At 36.1% G+C, this 16,709-nt stretch overlaps 1 protein-coding gene across 1 annotated transcript in view; it reads right to left on the bottom strand.

The window, feature by feature from the left end:
• Positions 1–16,709, bottom strand: part of Chd1 (chromodomain-helicase-DNA-binding protein 1) — an 82,073-nt gene that overhangs the window by 33,204 nt on the left and 32,160 nt on the right. Inside the window, exons 11-16 of the mRNA XM_089107179.1 lie at positions 11,009–11,233; positions 8,045–8,194; positions 5,836–6,099; positions 4,495–4,671; positions 3,312–3,581; positions 367–574 (exon numbers count right to left, since the gene is read on the bottom strand). Of these exons, the coding sequence (XP_088963305.1) occupies positions 367–574; positions 3,312–3,581; positions 4,495–4,671; positions 5,836–6,099; positions 8,045–8,194; positions 11,009–11,233 (1,294 nt within the window). The remainder of the gene's footprint in view (positions 1–366; positions 575–3,311; positions 3,582–4,494; positions 4,672–5,835; positions 6,100–8,044; positions 8,195–11,008; positions 11,234–16,709) is intronic.

Genomic DNA, 16,709 nt, shown 5'->3' with positions numbered 1-16,709 from the left:
GCCTACATAGATGTATTGTATAGAAGCACTAAAACATGGCAAGGAAATAGATCAGGGACTAAACGAAAAGCTAGTATTCCCCAAACGGAGAGGGATGAGGATATAAAAGGTTATATGAGGATAAAAGTTTCTTCTGTTATTATTTAGTTTCATTTCATTTTATTTATATTTAGAGCGACTATTAGTTTTTCATCTGCGACCTTGCTTCAAATAAAGTTAATTTAAAATGAAAGATGCCATTAGTCTTGATATTAATTTATCATTTATTATCTTTCTCATGGGAGAAACTGCACAATGCACCTTTTTTTTGTATTTATTCCATAGGCCAAGGGATTTATTGTGATAAATTCTCTGAATCATTCATACCCTCTGTTCCATCACCGGGAGGCTGCTGTTCTTTTTTAAGAGGTACAGGGGCTGCTTCCACAGCTTCTTTGCATCTTTGTATAACCATCTCTCCCAGTTTCTTCAAGTCTGTTATGTTTTTATCTTTCAGCTCAGCATCTTCAGCAACAATGCTTATCCTTTCAATTGGATCACAGTACTTTCGGAGACTCTTAATTAGCTTTCGGATCTGAAATTCCAAATAATAATTTTAGTTGGAGAAGACAGGCCACTGAAAAACAGCTAGGGGAAAACTAAAATGAGAAAATACTCAGACGATGTTGTACGGTTAAACGAGCATCCATGACAATCCGTGACACTTTTATTATTATTCATGGCACTACTACTACTACTAGCAGCTCACCACAGCACCAAGCCGCCTGAGGCCAAAACAGTTATACAGACTCCTCTTCCCTCCAAATCTATTTAAAGCCTCTTTTTAACCCTCCAAGGAAGTTCACATTTCCCTTAACGACATCCTCCCACCCCAACCGCGGCCGACTTGCTTTCCGTTTCGCCCTATACGGTTGGCCAAAAAGAAAAATCCATGGCAATATGTCATTCTTCATCAGCAAAACGTGTCCTATCCATCTCACCTTTCGCTCTAGCCCTAGTAAGCGGGATTGAACCACTGCTTTCGCACAGTCTACTGTTTGAAATACGGTCAGTCAGTCAGGTACTCAAAACAATCCGTAGGCAATTTCTCTGGAAAACATCTAGCAAATCTATTCATCAGACTTCTCGAAAAAATGTGAAATTCCTAAATCTTGTAGATAGGAAATCGGTAGTTTCACTTTATGCTTTTTATATATACCGAAATTGATGGCTGTTTTTACCAAGATTATACCTGCTCTTTTTGGGTGGGTGACTTGCTGTTTTGTATAATTATGCAAATTTAGCTTCAAGTTTTATTTTCGAACCATGAAATTAAAAAGACTTTGAAACACAAAATTATAAGAATTTGATTCTAAGCTATATCTTACTTTTAGTGACAACTAAAATAACTAATAATCAATAAAAATAACTAATAATAACGTAATTAAAACTCATCACAGCCTTAAACCACCTGAGATCAGACTGACGAACTCACACATTCCAACCTCCTTAACAAGTATGCTTTAGCTGCCCCAGAGAATGTCTCCAAAGATTATCTTTCCATTCCAGACAATCAGTTATAATCCAAATCCGGTTCCATATAATTTAACCCCGTTTAACTCAAGCTTCATTTAAATTAACCCCCCATATAGCCAAACCCCAATACAGTTCAACTCTCGTTCAACTCAACCCCTGCAAGAGGTTTGGTTCAATGGGGCTGAGTTGCAAGGGGTTTAGCTTAAACGGGGTTTAGTTGAATAAGGGTTGAGTCAATTATGTTGACTTATACGAGAGTTGAGTTCAAAACACACCTTCAATTGCACTAATATGAAGTTGAGTCGATCTTTTACCCTCTTGTTGGCTAATCAGCAACACTTTGAGAGGATCTTCATTCTCTGGTCCATTTTGAAGAAGTATTTACTTCAAAGGAAGTAGGGGGCATGATTAAAAAAAGACTAATTCAAAGACTGCACTAACATTATCCTATATAAAACATAGTAAAATGAAGCCACAATCTTCAGCTACATTGTGCAATAATTACGAAGATTTTGGAAAGCAAAAAACTTGATTTTGCGTCTTATGAAAAGCAGAGATATGCCTTTTCTTTTAGGGCCCAATGACATGTAAAAAAATATAGATTTTCAATAAAATTATTGTCTATTTGACAATAATTGTATCACTTTTAAGTAATAAAAGGGGCTTTGTTTTAAACTGTAACCAAACGTTTTGGGAGAAAGCATACTGTAAACTTTAAAGTCAAAACTTTAGAAAACTATACACATAAAACAAATATTAAAAACATTACACATTAAACAAAATTCAAAAAACTGTATAGTTCTTACGAATGCGTATTGTTTTTAGGTCACCGTGCCCTAAATAAAAAAGCATAGGTGAAATTTTTCTAGTATTACGAGATACTGACAGTAAGAATTCAAAACTTTTTCGAGGATAGTTTTTTCTTAAGCAAATAATTTTTTTACGAATCATACTGTCCAACCGTGCTTTCTTGGATGACACACGTCGTTGTAGACTTATACAGGTACTAGCAGACTTGTATGTAGTCTGCAAGTCTCTCTGCTAGTGGTATCGAACCAGAAGTTTTAGGGGAGAGCGGAGGAGCACTTGCCCCGGGTGACGAAACTTTAGGAGCACAAAACTTCAAATAAATAATCAAACCGTTATGAAATTGTATTTTTTATCAAAATAAAGTAGTGGGCGCAGATGGCAGTAAGTATAAGCAAATTGAATCCAAAATTTCCATTTTTCCCATATCTTCATATCTATTCCTGGATATTATATTAAGTAAATCTAATTTAATTGATTTTAATGTTTCTGTGATATTTTGTATTCAAATTTTCCAGATGTTAATCTAAGAAGTCAGATTTAATCAAACTGAAATTTTTTTAATTAATTAAATTTTGTTAAAATTTTCCCTGAAAATTTTTGGGAGACGGGAGGAGGGGGCTAATCAGGATTTTGCCCTGGGCATAGGATACCAAAATCGCCACTATATTGAACCGATTTCATATAGATCGTGCCCCCCCCTCTCTCTCTCTTCGACACGATAATATGATTAGATGCAATGGTAGCTATATTGCGGGCATCAAATAAACCATTATTAAAATGAGAACTGGAATAAAAGCGTGTCTTAACTAGAAAAGAGGCAGAATACCTAAGAAACTCAGACAGCCCCAACTGCCAAAAATTGTAAAAGTAGAGGTTGCAAATATTTTTTTCCAAACCAAATATATTTCCTTCACTACTTTATCAAAGTAGTTAGTTGTTAGCGATTCTACTTAAAACATCCATACAATTATTCGAACTAAACCTACCTCATTATCATTAAATCCTTTAATCTTTTCTTTAGCACTATCTTTTCCTGGCCTTCCTCTTTTCTTTGTTCCCTCTTCTTCTGAGTCTTCATCTTCACTCTCTTCGTCACGTCTTCTCTTCTTTTTTTTGGGTTCTGTTTCTCCGCCTTCAACTTCCGCTTCCTCTCTAGTCTTTCCACGCTGACGTGGGGGTAGATACAAATCTGCCATCTCTTTTTCTCGTTGCTCTTCTTCCAATTTTTTACGATAATTTTCAGGGATGATATCGTCCTACAGAGTTTGAAAAAAAGTCTAATAAATGTCATTAAAGACGTAGTGGTAGAGGTCAGAGCAAATCACGTCCATGACTAGGGGATATAGTTGGATGGTCTACGAGAGGTCTTTGAACACATATATGTAAGCAGGGCAACAAAGTGGTGGAGGTTGGTAAAGGGTTGGTGTAACTTTGTAACCAAACCAACCTCAGATATTCTAAAATTACAACTCATTTCCAGCAAATGTGTATAATATGGTTATCAGTCCTGCTATAATCGAGCGGTGACGTCTGCAAAACTACTATATGTCTATTCTTTACTTATTTTTTACTTTCGACTTATCTTAACAGAGAGAACAAAAGAAAAAGAAAGGGGGAAGGGGGAGGGATGAGGAAGGAAGAGAGGGAGAGAGAAGACAGAAGAAAGAGAGTGGGAAGGAAGAAAAAAATAGGGGGATACGCTGAACAAATATTAATTGACATCAATAAAAATAGGAGTGTCTACAAAAATCCAGCTTCATAAGAAAGAAAAAATCATAGAAGTATTTATAGAGCATGATTAAAGCAAGATTCATATTTCTGGTGGAATCTAAGATAACACTTTAGTATTTATACTGATCGCCCCTTCTTCGAAACCAACAAACCATGGATCCCTCCCAGTTTTCTTCAAAAGAGCTAAGTTTCTGACATATACTTATCTAAAATTCCACATCAGAATGGTTAGCACGATCAAAGCTACTCTTACCTAAAAAATACAATCTCAATTCGAATATTAAAACTTTAGTTTCAGAAATAAAAAGTCACTTAAAAACAACTTTCTTGATTAAAACCATAAGCAACAGCGAGAGTTGACAGAGGGATTCCTCAACTGTAAAATATAAAATATGGTATACGGTTTTTGCACAAAACTACTGATATAGGAAAACATACCCAGTCTTTAGTATCTTCATCTGTAGGCGGGGCCTTTGACACGGGTGTCGGCTCTTCCTCTTCTTCGTCTAGGGCACCAAAAGAGGCCACTTTGAATGCACTTAGCAGCTCGTCACCAGGCATAGCGGGGGCCTCATCTCTAGTTTCAGCACGACGAAGGATTTCATCGATGTCACACTTGAAAATAGGAACAAGTCAATATTTATGTTTGCTTTCAGTCTTATAAATAAATAAGTGAAGTTAATAAAATACTTTAATCATAAGAAGGCCAAGATTGAAGACATTGTTTCCCTATACTCAAGGCCTACCCTAAACCCAATATATAAGATAAGATTCATATATGATTACTGCCTAATTGATCCCTAAATGGCACGATAATTGTAAAGATTTTTTAGTGCATAAGAGCCAATTATGAAAGATTTTATCCCGTTAGAAGATAAAGAAAAGTCAGTATTTACGTTTGCTTTTACTCTTAAAATTAACAAAATACTTCAATCGTAAGAAGGCCAAGATTGAAAGCATTGTTTCTCTATACCCAAAGTATTCCGTATACCCAAGTCAGTATTTACATTAGCTTTGTCTTATGAAAGCAAAATTAACAAAATACTACAAGCTTAAGAAAATGTCTAAAAAAGCTCAAATTCCTTAACCCGAGGGCACAACTACAGAGAGTCAGGAAGAACAATTTTTCTTGTGATTGAAAGTGTTCATTCTTTTTACTGGCTTAAAATTTCAAACAGGAAAACCAATCAGAAGGAATCTAACTTTTATTTATTCCCACAGGTTTAAAAAAATTTGGGTTATTGGTCTCTCCACAATAATAAATAATAAAAATAGATCGCAAATGTAAAACAATGAAATTAAAGCAGATATTTTGCGCTCGGATTGGTCTCTCCTAGTTTTTTTGATTTTTGATTTTTTGCTTTGGTACAGCATTAAAAACCTGATGTACACTTTAACGAAGATCCATCAATATACGATATATTCAGACGCCAACTCAATTAACACACCTTCAAATTTTTGTCAATAGGAAACCATAGACTATATAGGGAACCAGGAAGATCATAAAATATTGACAAGGTAACTGGTAAGCCCCCCTTGCCCGCACCCCTGTGTAAATACCTGACCTTAATGGCTTGACAACAAGGATATTCCCAGAGAAAATGGTTCAATACCCTAAAATACCAAGAAACATGTTCTGTATTTTGTACACATAAGCAAATATTTGTACCAGGATATTGGCACATTAAGACCGAAATCTGCACTGTATCCTTTGTGTCAAGGTTCTGTGTTATTTTTTACAAAGAATTGTATAACTATATAACGGAGCATAACACTTACTGTTGGCTCCTCCTCTTTTTCTTCGTCATCTTTAAACAGCTCCTCGGCTCCAAACTTTAGAATAGCATTCAATTCCTCCTTGTTAAACGGTGTTGAGCTAACACTACTCCCCTGCTTCGCTCCGGGGCCACCACCTCCGAGCACCGTTCGGCCAGTAGTGTCCATCCTCTGAATAACTAAATGGTCTAGCACCATTTTCCTTTTTGCACGTTCAACGATATCTTCTTCCACAGAACTTTTCGTCACTAACCGGTATATCATCACCTGGAGAAGATCAACATTAAATAGTAGTAACATTTATAATCCCCTTATTTTCTTGATCTTTTTTTTAGTTAAGCTCACATGTAGAACTACCAAAAATATAAAAATCTTGTTTTTCTATTGTCTTTTAGAAATATAAATACTATAAAAATTGAACAAGTCAATACGAATAGATTAAAAAAAAAGTCACATTAAAAAACATTAATCACAATTTAATTAGTTTCTTTGTTTACCTATAGTGAGAGTAGTGAGCTCTTTCACATTGAAAAAAATAAAGGCATACAAAGAAAAGCTAAAGTGATATTATCATGGTAGGCTCAACTCTTAAGTCATAGAAAGTGTCACTAAAGGCAGTATTACTAAGATTATGTCGATTCTACCGAAAGTTAGGAAAGTAAGGAAAGCATAGCCGAAATCTGTTTGAATATTTTACTGCTTATAACATTCCCTGCTTCAAATATTATTTAAAAGTAACTATAAAATATCTTAATTTTTTACTTGATATGCGGCAACCAAAAATAACAGTACAAAACGTCAACATTGAAGCAGGAAAGCAAAACGTGCGTTTATTCTTGACTGGGACCATAATTACCATTTCATTAGTTTATGAGCCATTTAATTAGCCTGATATTCAATTAACTTGATATTCAACAAATCATGCCAACCTTGTAATAAGCAAGTTTATTTGAAATGATTCATAAATTCATGGACAATAAAAGAGTTTGGCACGCCCATTATGTCGTCTCGATTTAATTCAAGCAAAGAAAGTTCCATTTTCCTTTTTGAGCCATGCCTTTTTATTGTCAAAAATCTAGCATCAGTCAATATTTTCAATCTAGCATCAGTCAATAGCATCAGTCAATAGCTTCAGTCAATATTTCTTTCATAGATTATACCGTTTTCCTCCCCCGAATAATGCTTTTAGTCTTGGGGATAACTATTGAAAATGCTGATTGCCTAATCATATATGCTGATCCCAAATATGTCTAGCACGGCGGTTATAATATATTTGAAAAAAAAAAAAAAATTGAACATGCAGAGTTCTAGCAGCTGATTCTTCTTTAATTCGAATTAGGCACTTAAAATATATTTTCCCTAAATAGATGTTGTTATATGCGCTGAGGAGCTGCATTTCTGAACTTTGATAAAATTCAGGGAGTGTAATTAGACTATAGCTCTAAACAGTACTTTGTCAGAAAAAAAGAAAAAAAAGTTCCTTGATATTTTTTTTTACGAAGTCTAAGACAATCCCGTAATATGGTCGTTCATCCTTTACGCTCAAATACAAACCACAGCAAATTCAAATTCTTGAACATAGCTAGGGGAACAGTAACTGTATCCACCCCTTTTCATTCCATGCCTCGCTTATGCATAAAAGTTTGTAAAACACACAGAAGAAAAAGTAAATTGGCAATGGAGGAAAAGACGGATCTGGGTAGTTAGTCTACTCCACGAAGAACTTCTTTACCCCCCCCCCCTCCCCCTCTCACATTAAAGCTTTTGTCGGGCCAAGGTCTTGTCAAAACATTTCCTTAATAAACCAAATGCTGCAGGTACCAGAAGCAAGTTTTCATGCAAATCAACTATTTTGACGAGTCCCCCCCCCCAATATATTCCGGTACACCTATCTATTCTGCCGCAAGATCTAATCTCATTACATGGCAAGTTTATTCTCCATAAAAACAATCAATGTCTTATTCTACATATATAGTAGCACCTTGCTTAAGAGACACGTTTAGGTCAGGGCTGCCGCTTCTAAGGAATTTCTACAAGATCTTGAATTTTCGTGTTGAGCTTGGGGTTTTGGAAAAAGTTTATATATTAAACCTTGCTCTCAAAAAATATATAAAGCATATTTATATCATTATTTAACATCTTGGGATTTTTGTTTCAAGTTCTCAGGGATATACCTTGTTTAGCTGAGAAAGTTTAATATTTCTAAAATTACCTGATTTTTCTGTCCGATACGGTGAGCTCTGGCCTGAGCTTGGAGATCATTCTGTGGATTCCAATCTGAATCGAATATAATTACTGTGTCTGCAGTAGCCAAATTTATCCCAAGGCCACCAGCGCGTGTTGATAAAAGAAAGCAGAAGTCCTGTAAAGAAGTCAAAGCAATTACAATTTTTTTTTTTTTAAAGGCATAAAATAAAATGAGGATAGGTATTAAAAAGTATTTATGAAGATAAAAAGCAGATGTTTGCAATTAAGCAGGCGGATGGAAAATCTTCAACCCCATACTTCCTCTCCGACATCGTTGAGATTTTGCGAATTTCACAAAAAAATTATATATTCTCTACATAGGTCGGAGGTTCTTGCACTTATTTCGAATATGCAGCCGCTTTTCCAAAAATAAACATATGTGAACTTCCCAGCAAAGAGTATAATCAATAGAATACGAAAAGTGCCCGTATCTCAAGAGGAAAAAAGCATGACAGCAATGTGGTAGGATATTTAAAAACATTTTAGCCTATGGTGTCCCAAAAAAACATTCCAAGACAATCATTGCCCTTTGACATACATAAAACGTTAAGCACCAGTCGACAAAATTCAGAACTGGTAAGATTTTTAATAAAGACAGAGAAAAAACATCTACCTATGAGTAATTGGCAATGTCAGTAACTCTCAGCCATTCACTTCCCCCTCTAAAACCATCGAGAAACGTAAAAAACGGTACATGATGCCTAGCGAGTGTCTCTGTTAATAGATTCCCGCATCCTTGTAAAAGAGTATACAGTATACAAGGAAAATATAAAAGGAGAGTATACAATAGAGAGCTACGGTGTTATATCTTCTTTTTCGTGTGCTGATCGTCCAACAGCCTCTTTGGTTAAACAGCATGTTTGCTCTATCATTAACAGATGTAGAGTTCAATCAAATAATTATATGCAGCAACAGGTCGCCACTAGGAATCCCTCCTGTTGCCAAATCCTACTTTTTTTCAAGGGGGGGGGTGGATCACCGTTTATGATTTTTCATTTGATTTCAACACAAAGGTTTTTAACAAGAACAACATGTGATACCGACACGTGCAGAAAAGGCTTTATACGTGATTCTACGGTGAATACTTTCTTTGAACACACTAAGCAAAGAAAGAAAGACAGAAGACAATTGGATTTATTATGACATATGGATTTGTACATGACCAGGCAGACAAAAGAAACATTTGGCCTAAAAGTTATCTGCACATATGGACCAAAAGATAGCAATAAAATAACGGTAAAAATAATGTTTTCTGCGGAGTAGAAGGATCGACACCTTTTAAAATAGGTAGTATTTGATTAAAGGGTAAGTAGAAATTCCCACGCTACCTCTTACCGTAAAAAAAGATAAATGTTGGCTTCAAAACGGAATTGGAATACGGAAGAAAACCGGAAAAGATTTCCCATTTAAAAAATTTATTTAAAAAATATTGCTATTTTAAAAATATTGACATTAACAAAAAAAGGTATCCGAAGTGGAATCAAAACCAAAGGTATGCCTTAGCTAAGTTTGGACTTACTATTGCCAATAGAATATACTTTCTTCACTGGATATTGTCTCCTCTCGAATAATGAAACGAAAATTTAAAACGGGTAAAACACTTATTAGGACAAAAGACTTTGGAACAAAATATAAAAGTACAAATAGACACACGACTACTTCGACTTCACATCCGAAAGTCTTTTTCAAACGTAAAAAAAAGGAGAACAATAATTAATTAACACATATTTAAAAATGAGATAAAAAGATGAGAAAACACATAGACGCTATTCAAAGGAAATGAAAAAACAAAAGCTGCAGTTATGTTTATCCTATGTAAGTTCCTTTCGCTATTAACTTTTCTTTGTACAGTGTTTTTGTATTTTTCTCACCTTTTTATGTTATTTTCTAATATCATTCCATTTGTCTAATCTAGTCTTTTTCTCATTTTTTTTATCATCGATTGAGGTTTCTAGGTAAGAAGCCAAAATGTTATTTTAGTTTCGTATCAAACATTCCTTTTGCTTTTTTTAAAATTTAATGCCTTTAATAAAATTTTCAACCGTTTTTATGTTTTCATTTCGTCTTGAGCATAAGCAGATGGTGTGCTCTAAGAACTTTATTCTCGAAAGAATTAACATACACTTAACTTAAAATGCAACAATAATGACGAAGCACACACCGCCTTTCCATCATACAAACAACAAAACCATGACTTGAACTTCCTTGAAGTAATGACTCTGGGACTGTTTTAATTTTAATGATCGCTTTTTACAGTAATTCTTGTTTTATTTTTATATAAGCTTTGCTGAGGACGGCCCTTGGATATAGAGCTGGAATAGTCCTATAAAGTTTAGAAAAATGTCACTGTCTTATATTAAACCCCCATTGTTTTACCTTGTTTGCATAAAATGCACCAGGAAGGGGTATACCTGAAGGTAAAAGGTAAAGAATACGGCATTAGACTTTACAGTCCCTACCAGTGGTACTGATCTCTGTTTCATGGCCCTTCAGCCAGGTAGTGCAACAAGGGACTGAGGGCCAGTCATCCTGTGCCTTCACATACTATCCCAGTTTACCTTCCCTAGATTTCTTCAGGTACCTATTTAGAGATGGATCGACCCTGGCTTTGCTTACACAGTCAGGCCACTGACCTCCGTTGCAAGCAAAATAACTAGCGATACCAGTTTTCGAGCCACTCTCCTCACGGACAAAGGATTCTAAGTGTAACGTGCTAACCACTCGCCACCAGCTGCAACTTGGACATCTACTTACAGTGAATTCGCAGATAAGAATTTTTTTTCAGTGTTGCTGCTAGCAAGTTTCACGAGAAAGGTAATCTTAACGAGCTACACAACTATGAGTAGCTGTAATTTAGTATATTTATGGTTGTCTCTACCATATGGAATTGATGGACTGGAAAAAAGGGAGGAAAAGAGGGTCAAGTTACCTGAGAGCCATCAGCATTGAAATGATCCATCGCCCTTTTCCTTAAATCACCTTTGATACCACCATCTAGCCTTTGAAAGGGGAAATGACGTAGCTGCAAATATTCTGCCAACATGTCTAACATCCGTACCATCTGACTAAAAATGAGAACGCGATGGCCAGTTTCTTTCAGTCGAATCAACAACTTATCTAATAGCACCAATTTCCCGGATCCTCGAATTAATTGCTAAAAATGAAAATAGGAGAAATAAACTTTAAAAAAAAGAAGAAGACAAAAACAGACGACTCACGTTCGACGTATTTTAATAAAGAGTCGTTTTTCTTATTTACAAGATATTTTCCACAACTGACTAATTAAAAAATTCTAGGAAAAAATTTCGACGAAAAAAAAAACTCGGAAATGTCTTCCTACATGGTAAGATTCTATTTTGCTGTTTTGAGCGGAAAAGACGCACACGACTTTAGAATTTTCAATTTTTATAACTTAGAAATATCAAGGAGGCAATCAATCTTATTCTTAAATAGACAGCCATAATGACCCAGAGACGACCCAAAAAATTTCTAACAAAGCAAGATTTACTAATGACAGATGACAGATGACATCATTAAAACACCTATTACTAAAATTTTGATTTCTTTTAATTCGTCTTCTATACTTAGCACGTATTGCTCAAAAGTAATCTGGATTGAAATTTTGAATTTTTCAAAATGACAATGAATACAGAGTAATGTTTTATAATCTAATAACAATATTGATTGGGTTAGGTTTTATGTGTTGGGGGGGGGGGCATAAAAGTACGACAATAGCTTATACACATGATGCATTTTAAGAGTAAAAATATTGATTGGGTATCAGTAAATACAGAATTAAGTTGGTTTTAAACAGAAGTAGTTTATTTTGAGATCGCCTTTTATAAGCGTGTCATCATTTTTTCTTCCTCTGAAGATAAAAAATCTTCTTGGGAAATTTTTAAAATTTCGAGAGGATGATGACTACAGCACTTAATGGATGACAGAGAACAAAAAATACAGTTTGAATTAGATAATATAGCTTGAATAATTTTGGTTCAGCACAGCAGAGAACTCCCGATAATAACTAAAAACTTTTACAATATTACTGGATAAAAAGACGGGAAAATAAAGCGTTTTCTCCAAATTGTCCACTTTATTCCTTGCGCACATTAGTCCTTAATTTGCCGATTCTTCTATGAGAAGAACCAATGAACATACAACTATGATTGCCACGCCGTAAGTGCTTACTTAAAAGACATGACAAGGTAAACATAGGTCCAGTCTAGAATTGTAACTGGTAAGATTGATCACTATAAAATTGGTTATTTTACGTATTTTACCGTAATTTTCAGACCCCCGTAAAATTGGCATTTTACTTATTTTACGTAATATACATATTTAACCGGTATTTTACATATTTTGCTGACGTATTTTACGACGCCTTGCAATTTTCAGAGCATAAAAGCTCGAAGAGGCTGGCAGACAAAGGATTGAATATGATTTTGTTTTGTGTATAGCTATTCACCGGTTTAAAAGGCCGTCTGTCTGACTTAGGTCTCTTGTTATCAGAACGTTAAAATTTATTATATTACAGGTAATTATAATTTTGAAATGGTGGAATTTTAGCCGAAATAAAATTGCATTAGTTCTGTGAACTGTTAAAGAGAGAAAGGGCTACAAGCTGGACTGACATATGACAAAAAAAACTAAATAGCCGAGACAAATGAGGGTAATATCAGCCAGCAAAAAAAAGATATGAAAATGATAGAGACAGATATTTCGCCAGGGACTTCCGCCCAACCGTCTTCAGTGCTAAAAAAAGAAAGAACCTTAACCTTTTAAATTAGCTCTAACTGAGCAGAAGAAAGACCGAATCAAACAAACCAGAAAACCAAGCCGGAATAAATGAAAGACTATTCACCAATTACATTGGGCACTTAGCTTGTACACAGATTTAATTTCCATTAAATGTTTGGTGAGATGATCTTAATTTAAACTGAAGAAAAATGTTATTTGTCTCCTTTAATTTTAAGTAAAAGTACAGTGGGTTTACAGGAGTATCTCTATTTAAAGCAAGGTCTCTATTTATGGATTTTTTCTAGTTTCAATTACCTTCCTAAAAGAATGTGGGAAGCCATTTGCTTCAAATATTAAAGTTGCTTCATCAACTACATGATCGGGAATTTTAACAATGTGGAGTGCCAAAGCAGAATCAATATCCTGATTTTTATTTTAAACTTCACATCTCAGAGAAATCTTGTATTCATGTCGTCTTTGCCCCAATAGTCGGCGTTTACCCCCCCCCCCCGGGAACAATTTCCCCCTATTTTCCCCTTGGATAATTCCTGATTTCCATTAGAAGGGAAATTAAAATTTCTACTCTCCTGTATAAGCCAGGGGTAATCGTATTGCATTACCTATAGCAAAGACCCATAAGGGTTCAATGTATTAATATTTGTTCATTTATATTTTCCCAGAGGCACTTCATGTGGAAGGGTGGTCGAATAAGCAATAGAGGGGGCTCCAGTGCCCTTTTCTAAGTCTTAGACATCAATTCTAAGATTCTTTTAACCAATTGATACCGAATAAGTTGTTACTGACTACAGTGTCTAAAAGAAATTCGTATTCTAATTTAACGGTCCTTGTGTTTCAGCAGTTGTTTTGTAAGAATCTTCAGATAAATACAGAATTAGCTATAAGGGAGAGATGATGGGAGGGTGAAGGTAGAAATTGATACATAATCCTCGAGGCCGTATCCAGAACTTTCTTGGGGGGGGGGGCTTTGGAACAGGCACTGTCACCTGAATCAGAATCTAAGTCTGAAGGAGAGGAGCTACATTTTCAAGCGAATCTTGTTGAAGACAGACTTAATGACTGTGAAAGTGACTGAATGTTCCGCTACTATGATACAGTGATTAGTTAATCAAAATTATCAAAGTATTACAAACCTCTTTTTTACTTGTATGCAGTACTTTTATAAATAAATGAAAAATAACATGTATATTATATGAGGAATGTGGCTGAATGGCTATTTAAATAAACAAAAATTTACTAATACGATTTTACTCCCAAATGATAGTAAATTTAATTTTTTATTACAAAATAAATGTTCAAAATCAGGCACTGTCCAATTGCTTAGGTATTACCCTAGGCAGAAGATTACCAATGGGTTGGACTAGACAGTTAATTAAATTGATTAAACTCTCAATGAAGGGGCATTACCTTTTCTAAGGGCATGAGAGTCAGAATCCTTGCAACATTTCATTTAAACCTGTAAGTTGTACATAAAAAGAAATGCTTAACTGGTCTTGTAGTTGCGAAGCAACTCTAAAACACCAATTTTGCCCTCTTTTTCCTTGGAAGCACCTTATTTTACCAATTTTACCTTATTTTACCAATTTTACTAACCAAGCTTTTATTTTACGTTAATTTTACAACACTAGTCCAACCCCCCTGAAAGATGAATCGAGGGCATATAAATGCATTTACGGGGAATCTTCCCCCTCTGAATGCCAGTATGATGGAAAGATAATAACCTTATTAATCAGATAACGATCTTTTGACATTCATAACTAACAAAACAGCCATCTTTTTACCGCACTGTTCATTCGAAAAAATATATATAGCCTAGCTTTTACACACTGAAGAACGTGCCGGTTTTGGTATGTTTACAACAGTCATACACTCAGTGTATGACTGTTATACAGGTTATCCCAATAAACTAACTTGCCACCTTGCCCCTGTATAACGAAGTGTTTTGTCTCTACCCTTCAAAAGAAATGCTCAGTATCAGTGCAACAGACAACTCTATAGTTCTAAGGGATGAACTCTACCCAGTGTCAGGAGGGGCCAAGGACATTACCATAACATGATTTGGGATTTCTGAAACGAGTTCCATAATTAACAGTATACTGGTGATCAGCAGTATCTTGCTGAGAGCCTGGTGAGCAGCTTTTGTACTAGGATTCTTGCGGGATATTTGAACCACAGCTGAATGGTTTTCGTAGTCTAATAAAAAAAAACTGATATTCTTTTACATTATTATTATAATAATAAAGGTTTAGAAAAGAAAAACCAAACCGCAAGTACCATAATTGTAAAAGCAATGAAAAAACCTTTGAAACGGCAAATCAGCAACAGAGTAAAAATTAAACATAACATTTAATTTTCACTAAAGTTAGTATTTAGGGATTTTTAAGGTAGCTGATTGCAAATTTGAGGCTAATGTTGCAATACAAGTCCAAAATAACACGCATTAAGTAATTATTTAACAAATAGCTTTTAATTTTTACCGATTAATATTAATGCACAGTGATAGGAAGACCTTTGTCGACAAGAAAGCCAGCGATCTTGAAGATGCCTCAAGAAAAGGAGACACCTGCTCCCTGTACAAACACCTCCGCGAGCTGACGGAAGGGAAGACTTCCATCGTGAGCCGTGTTTTGTCTGCTGACGGAAGCATGCCGGATGACGATGCAGGCCAACTCTCTGCCTGGAGCAGTCACTTCTCAACACTTCTGAATGCCGAGGCAGTTGCTCATCCCGACCCTGGTCTGATTCAAGCAGCAATGACCACACCCGAGGCTTCTTCCGACCTCGTATCGCAACCATTTACCACCTATGAGATCCAAAATGCTGTAAAACGGTTAAATAATAATTGAGCCCCCGGCGTCTGTGGTATTTCTGAAGAACTCCTCAAGTACGGGGGTGCAGCGATGATTCTGTGGCTCCAGCTAATCTTCTCAGCTGTATGGACGACGGAAAGCATACCAAATGACTGGCATGCTGGCATCATATTGCCGCTCTGGAAATGTAAGGGCAGCCGTCAAATCTGTTCCAACGATCATGGGATCACACTTCTCGCCGTTCCTGGTAAACTTTTCACTATGTCACTCCTGGATAGGTGTTCCACCTTTTTGCGTAGAAACAGAAGAGCCCAGCAAGCCAGATTCACGCCTGGTAGGTTGGCGAACGAGCAAATTTTTACTATGCGCCAGTTGATCGAGAAGACGCGAGAGTTCCACCGAAAAGCATGAATCGCATTCGTGAACTTTAAGGCTGCCTTTGATTCTGTTGATCGCCGTTCACTTTGGCTGATACTAAGAACTACGGGTATACCCAAGAAATATTGCTCACTTTTTGAAAAGCTGTACGATGATATGGAAAGCTGCGTGTAAGCCAACGGAGGACACAGTTCCACATTCGCGGTGAAGACTGGCGTCCGGCAAGGTTGCTCCGCTACTCCTGAGCTTTTTAACTTCGTCTTAAACCATGTTATAACCAGCATAATGAGTCGCCTTCAGTTCGGATACCGGCTACTTTCTAAAGTTGACTTTGCCGACGACATAGCGCTAGTTGCGAGCACCGTCAAACAGATCACCAAAGCTCTCCAGGTGCTCTCAGAAGAAGCCTCGAAAGTTGGACTGAAGATCAACTGGCAGAAAACCAAAGTTACGCTCCTTGAGCCCCCCACGTCCCGTTCTACTGTAAAGGAAGTCAACATCGGAAGCAACCGAGTAGATGTGGTTGAAGACTGCACTTACCTGGGATCTATTCTGTCGAATGATGGCTTGATCACAAAAGAGCTTACATCTCGAATTAACAAAGCTTCACCGCTTGTTGGGAGGCTTAGTAGCATCTGGCAAAAGCCAAACATAAGCCGCTTTACCAAAATGCGCATTTACAATGCG

The sequence above is a fragment of the Artemia sp. Qi Xiang Cuo genome, chromosome 21 (genome assembly GCF_049724085.1).
Source record: "Artemia sp. Qi Xiang Cuo chromosome 21, ASM4972408v1, whole genome shotgun sequence".
NCBI classification, from domain to species: Eukaryota; Metazoa; Arthropoda; class Branchiopoda; order Anostraca; family Artemiidae; genus Artemia; species Artemia sp. Qi Xiang Cuo.
The sequence above is the reverse complement of the archived record's forward strand: the minus strand, read 5'-3'. Positions and strand labels throughout refer to the sequence as shown.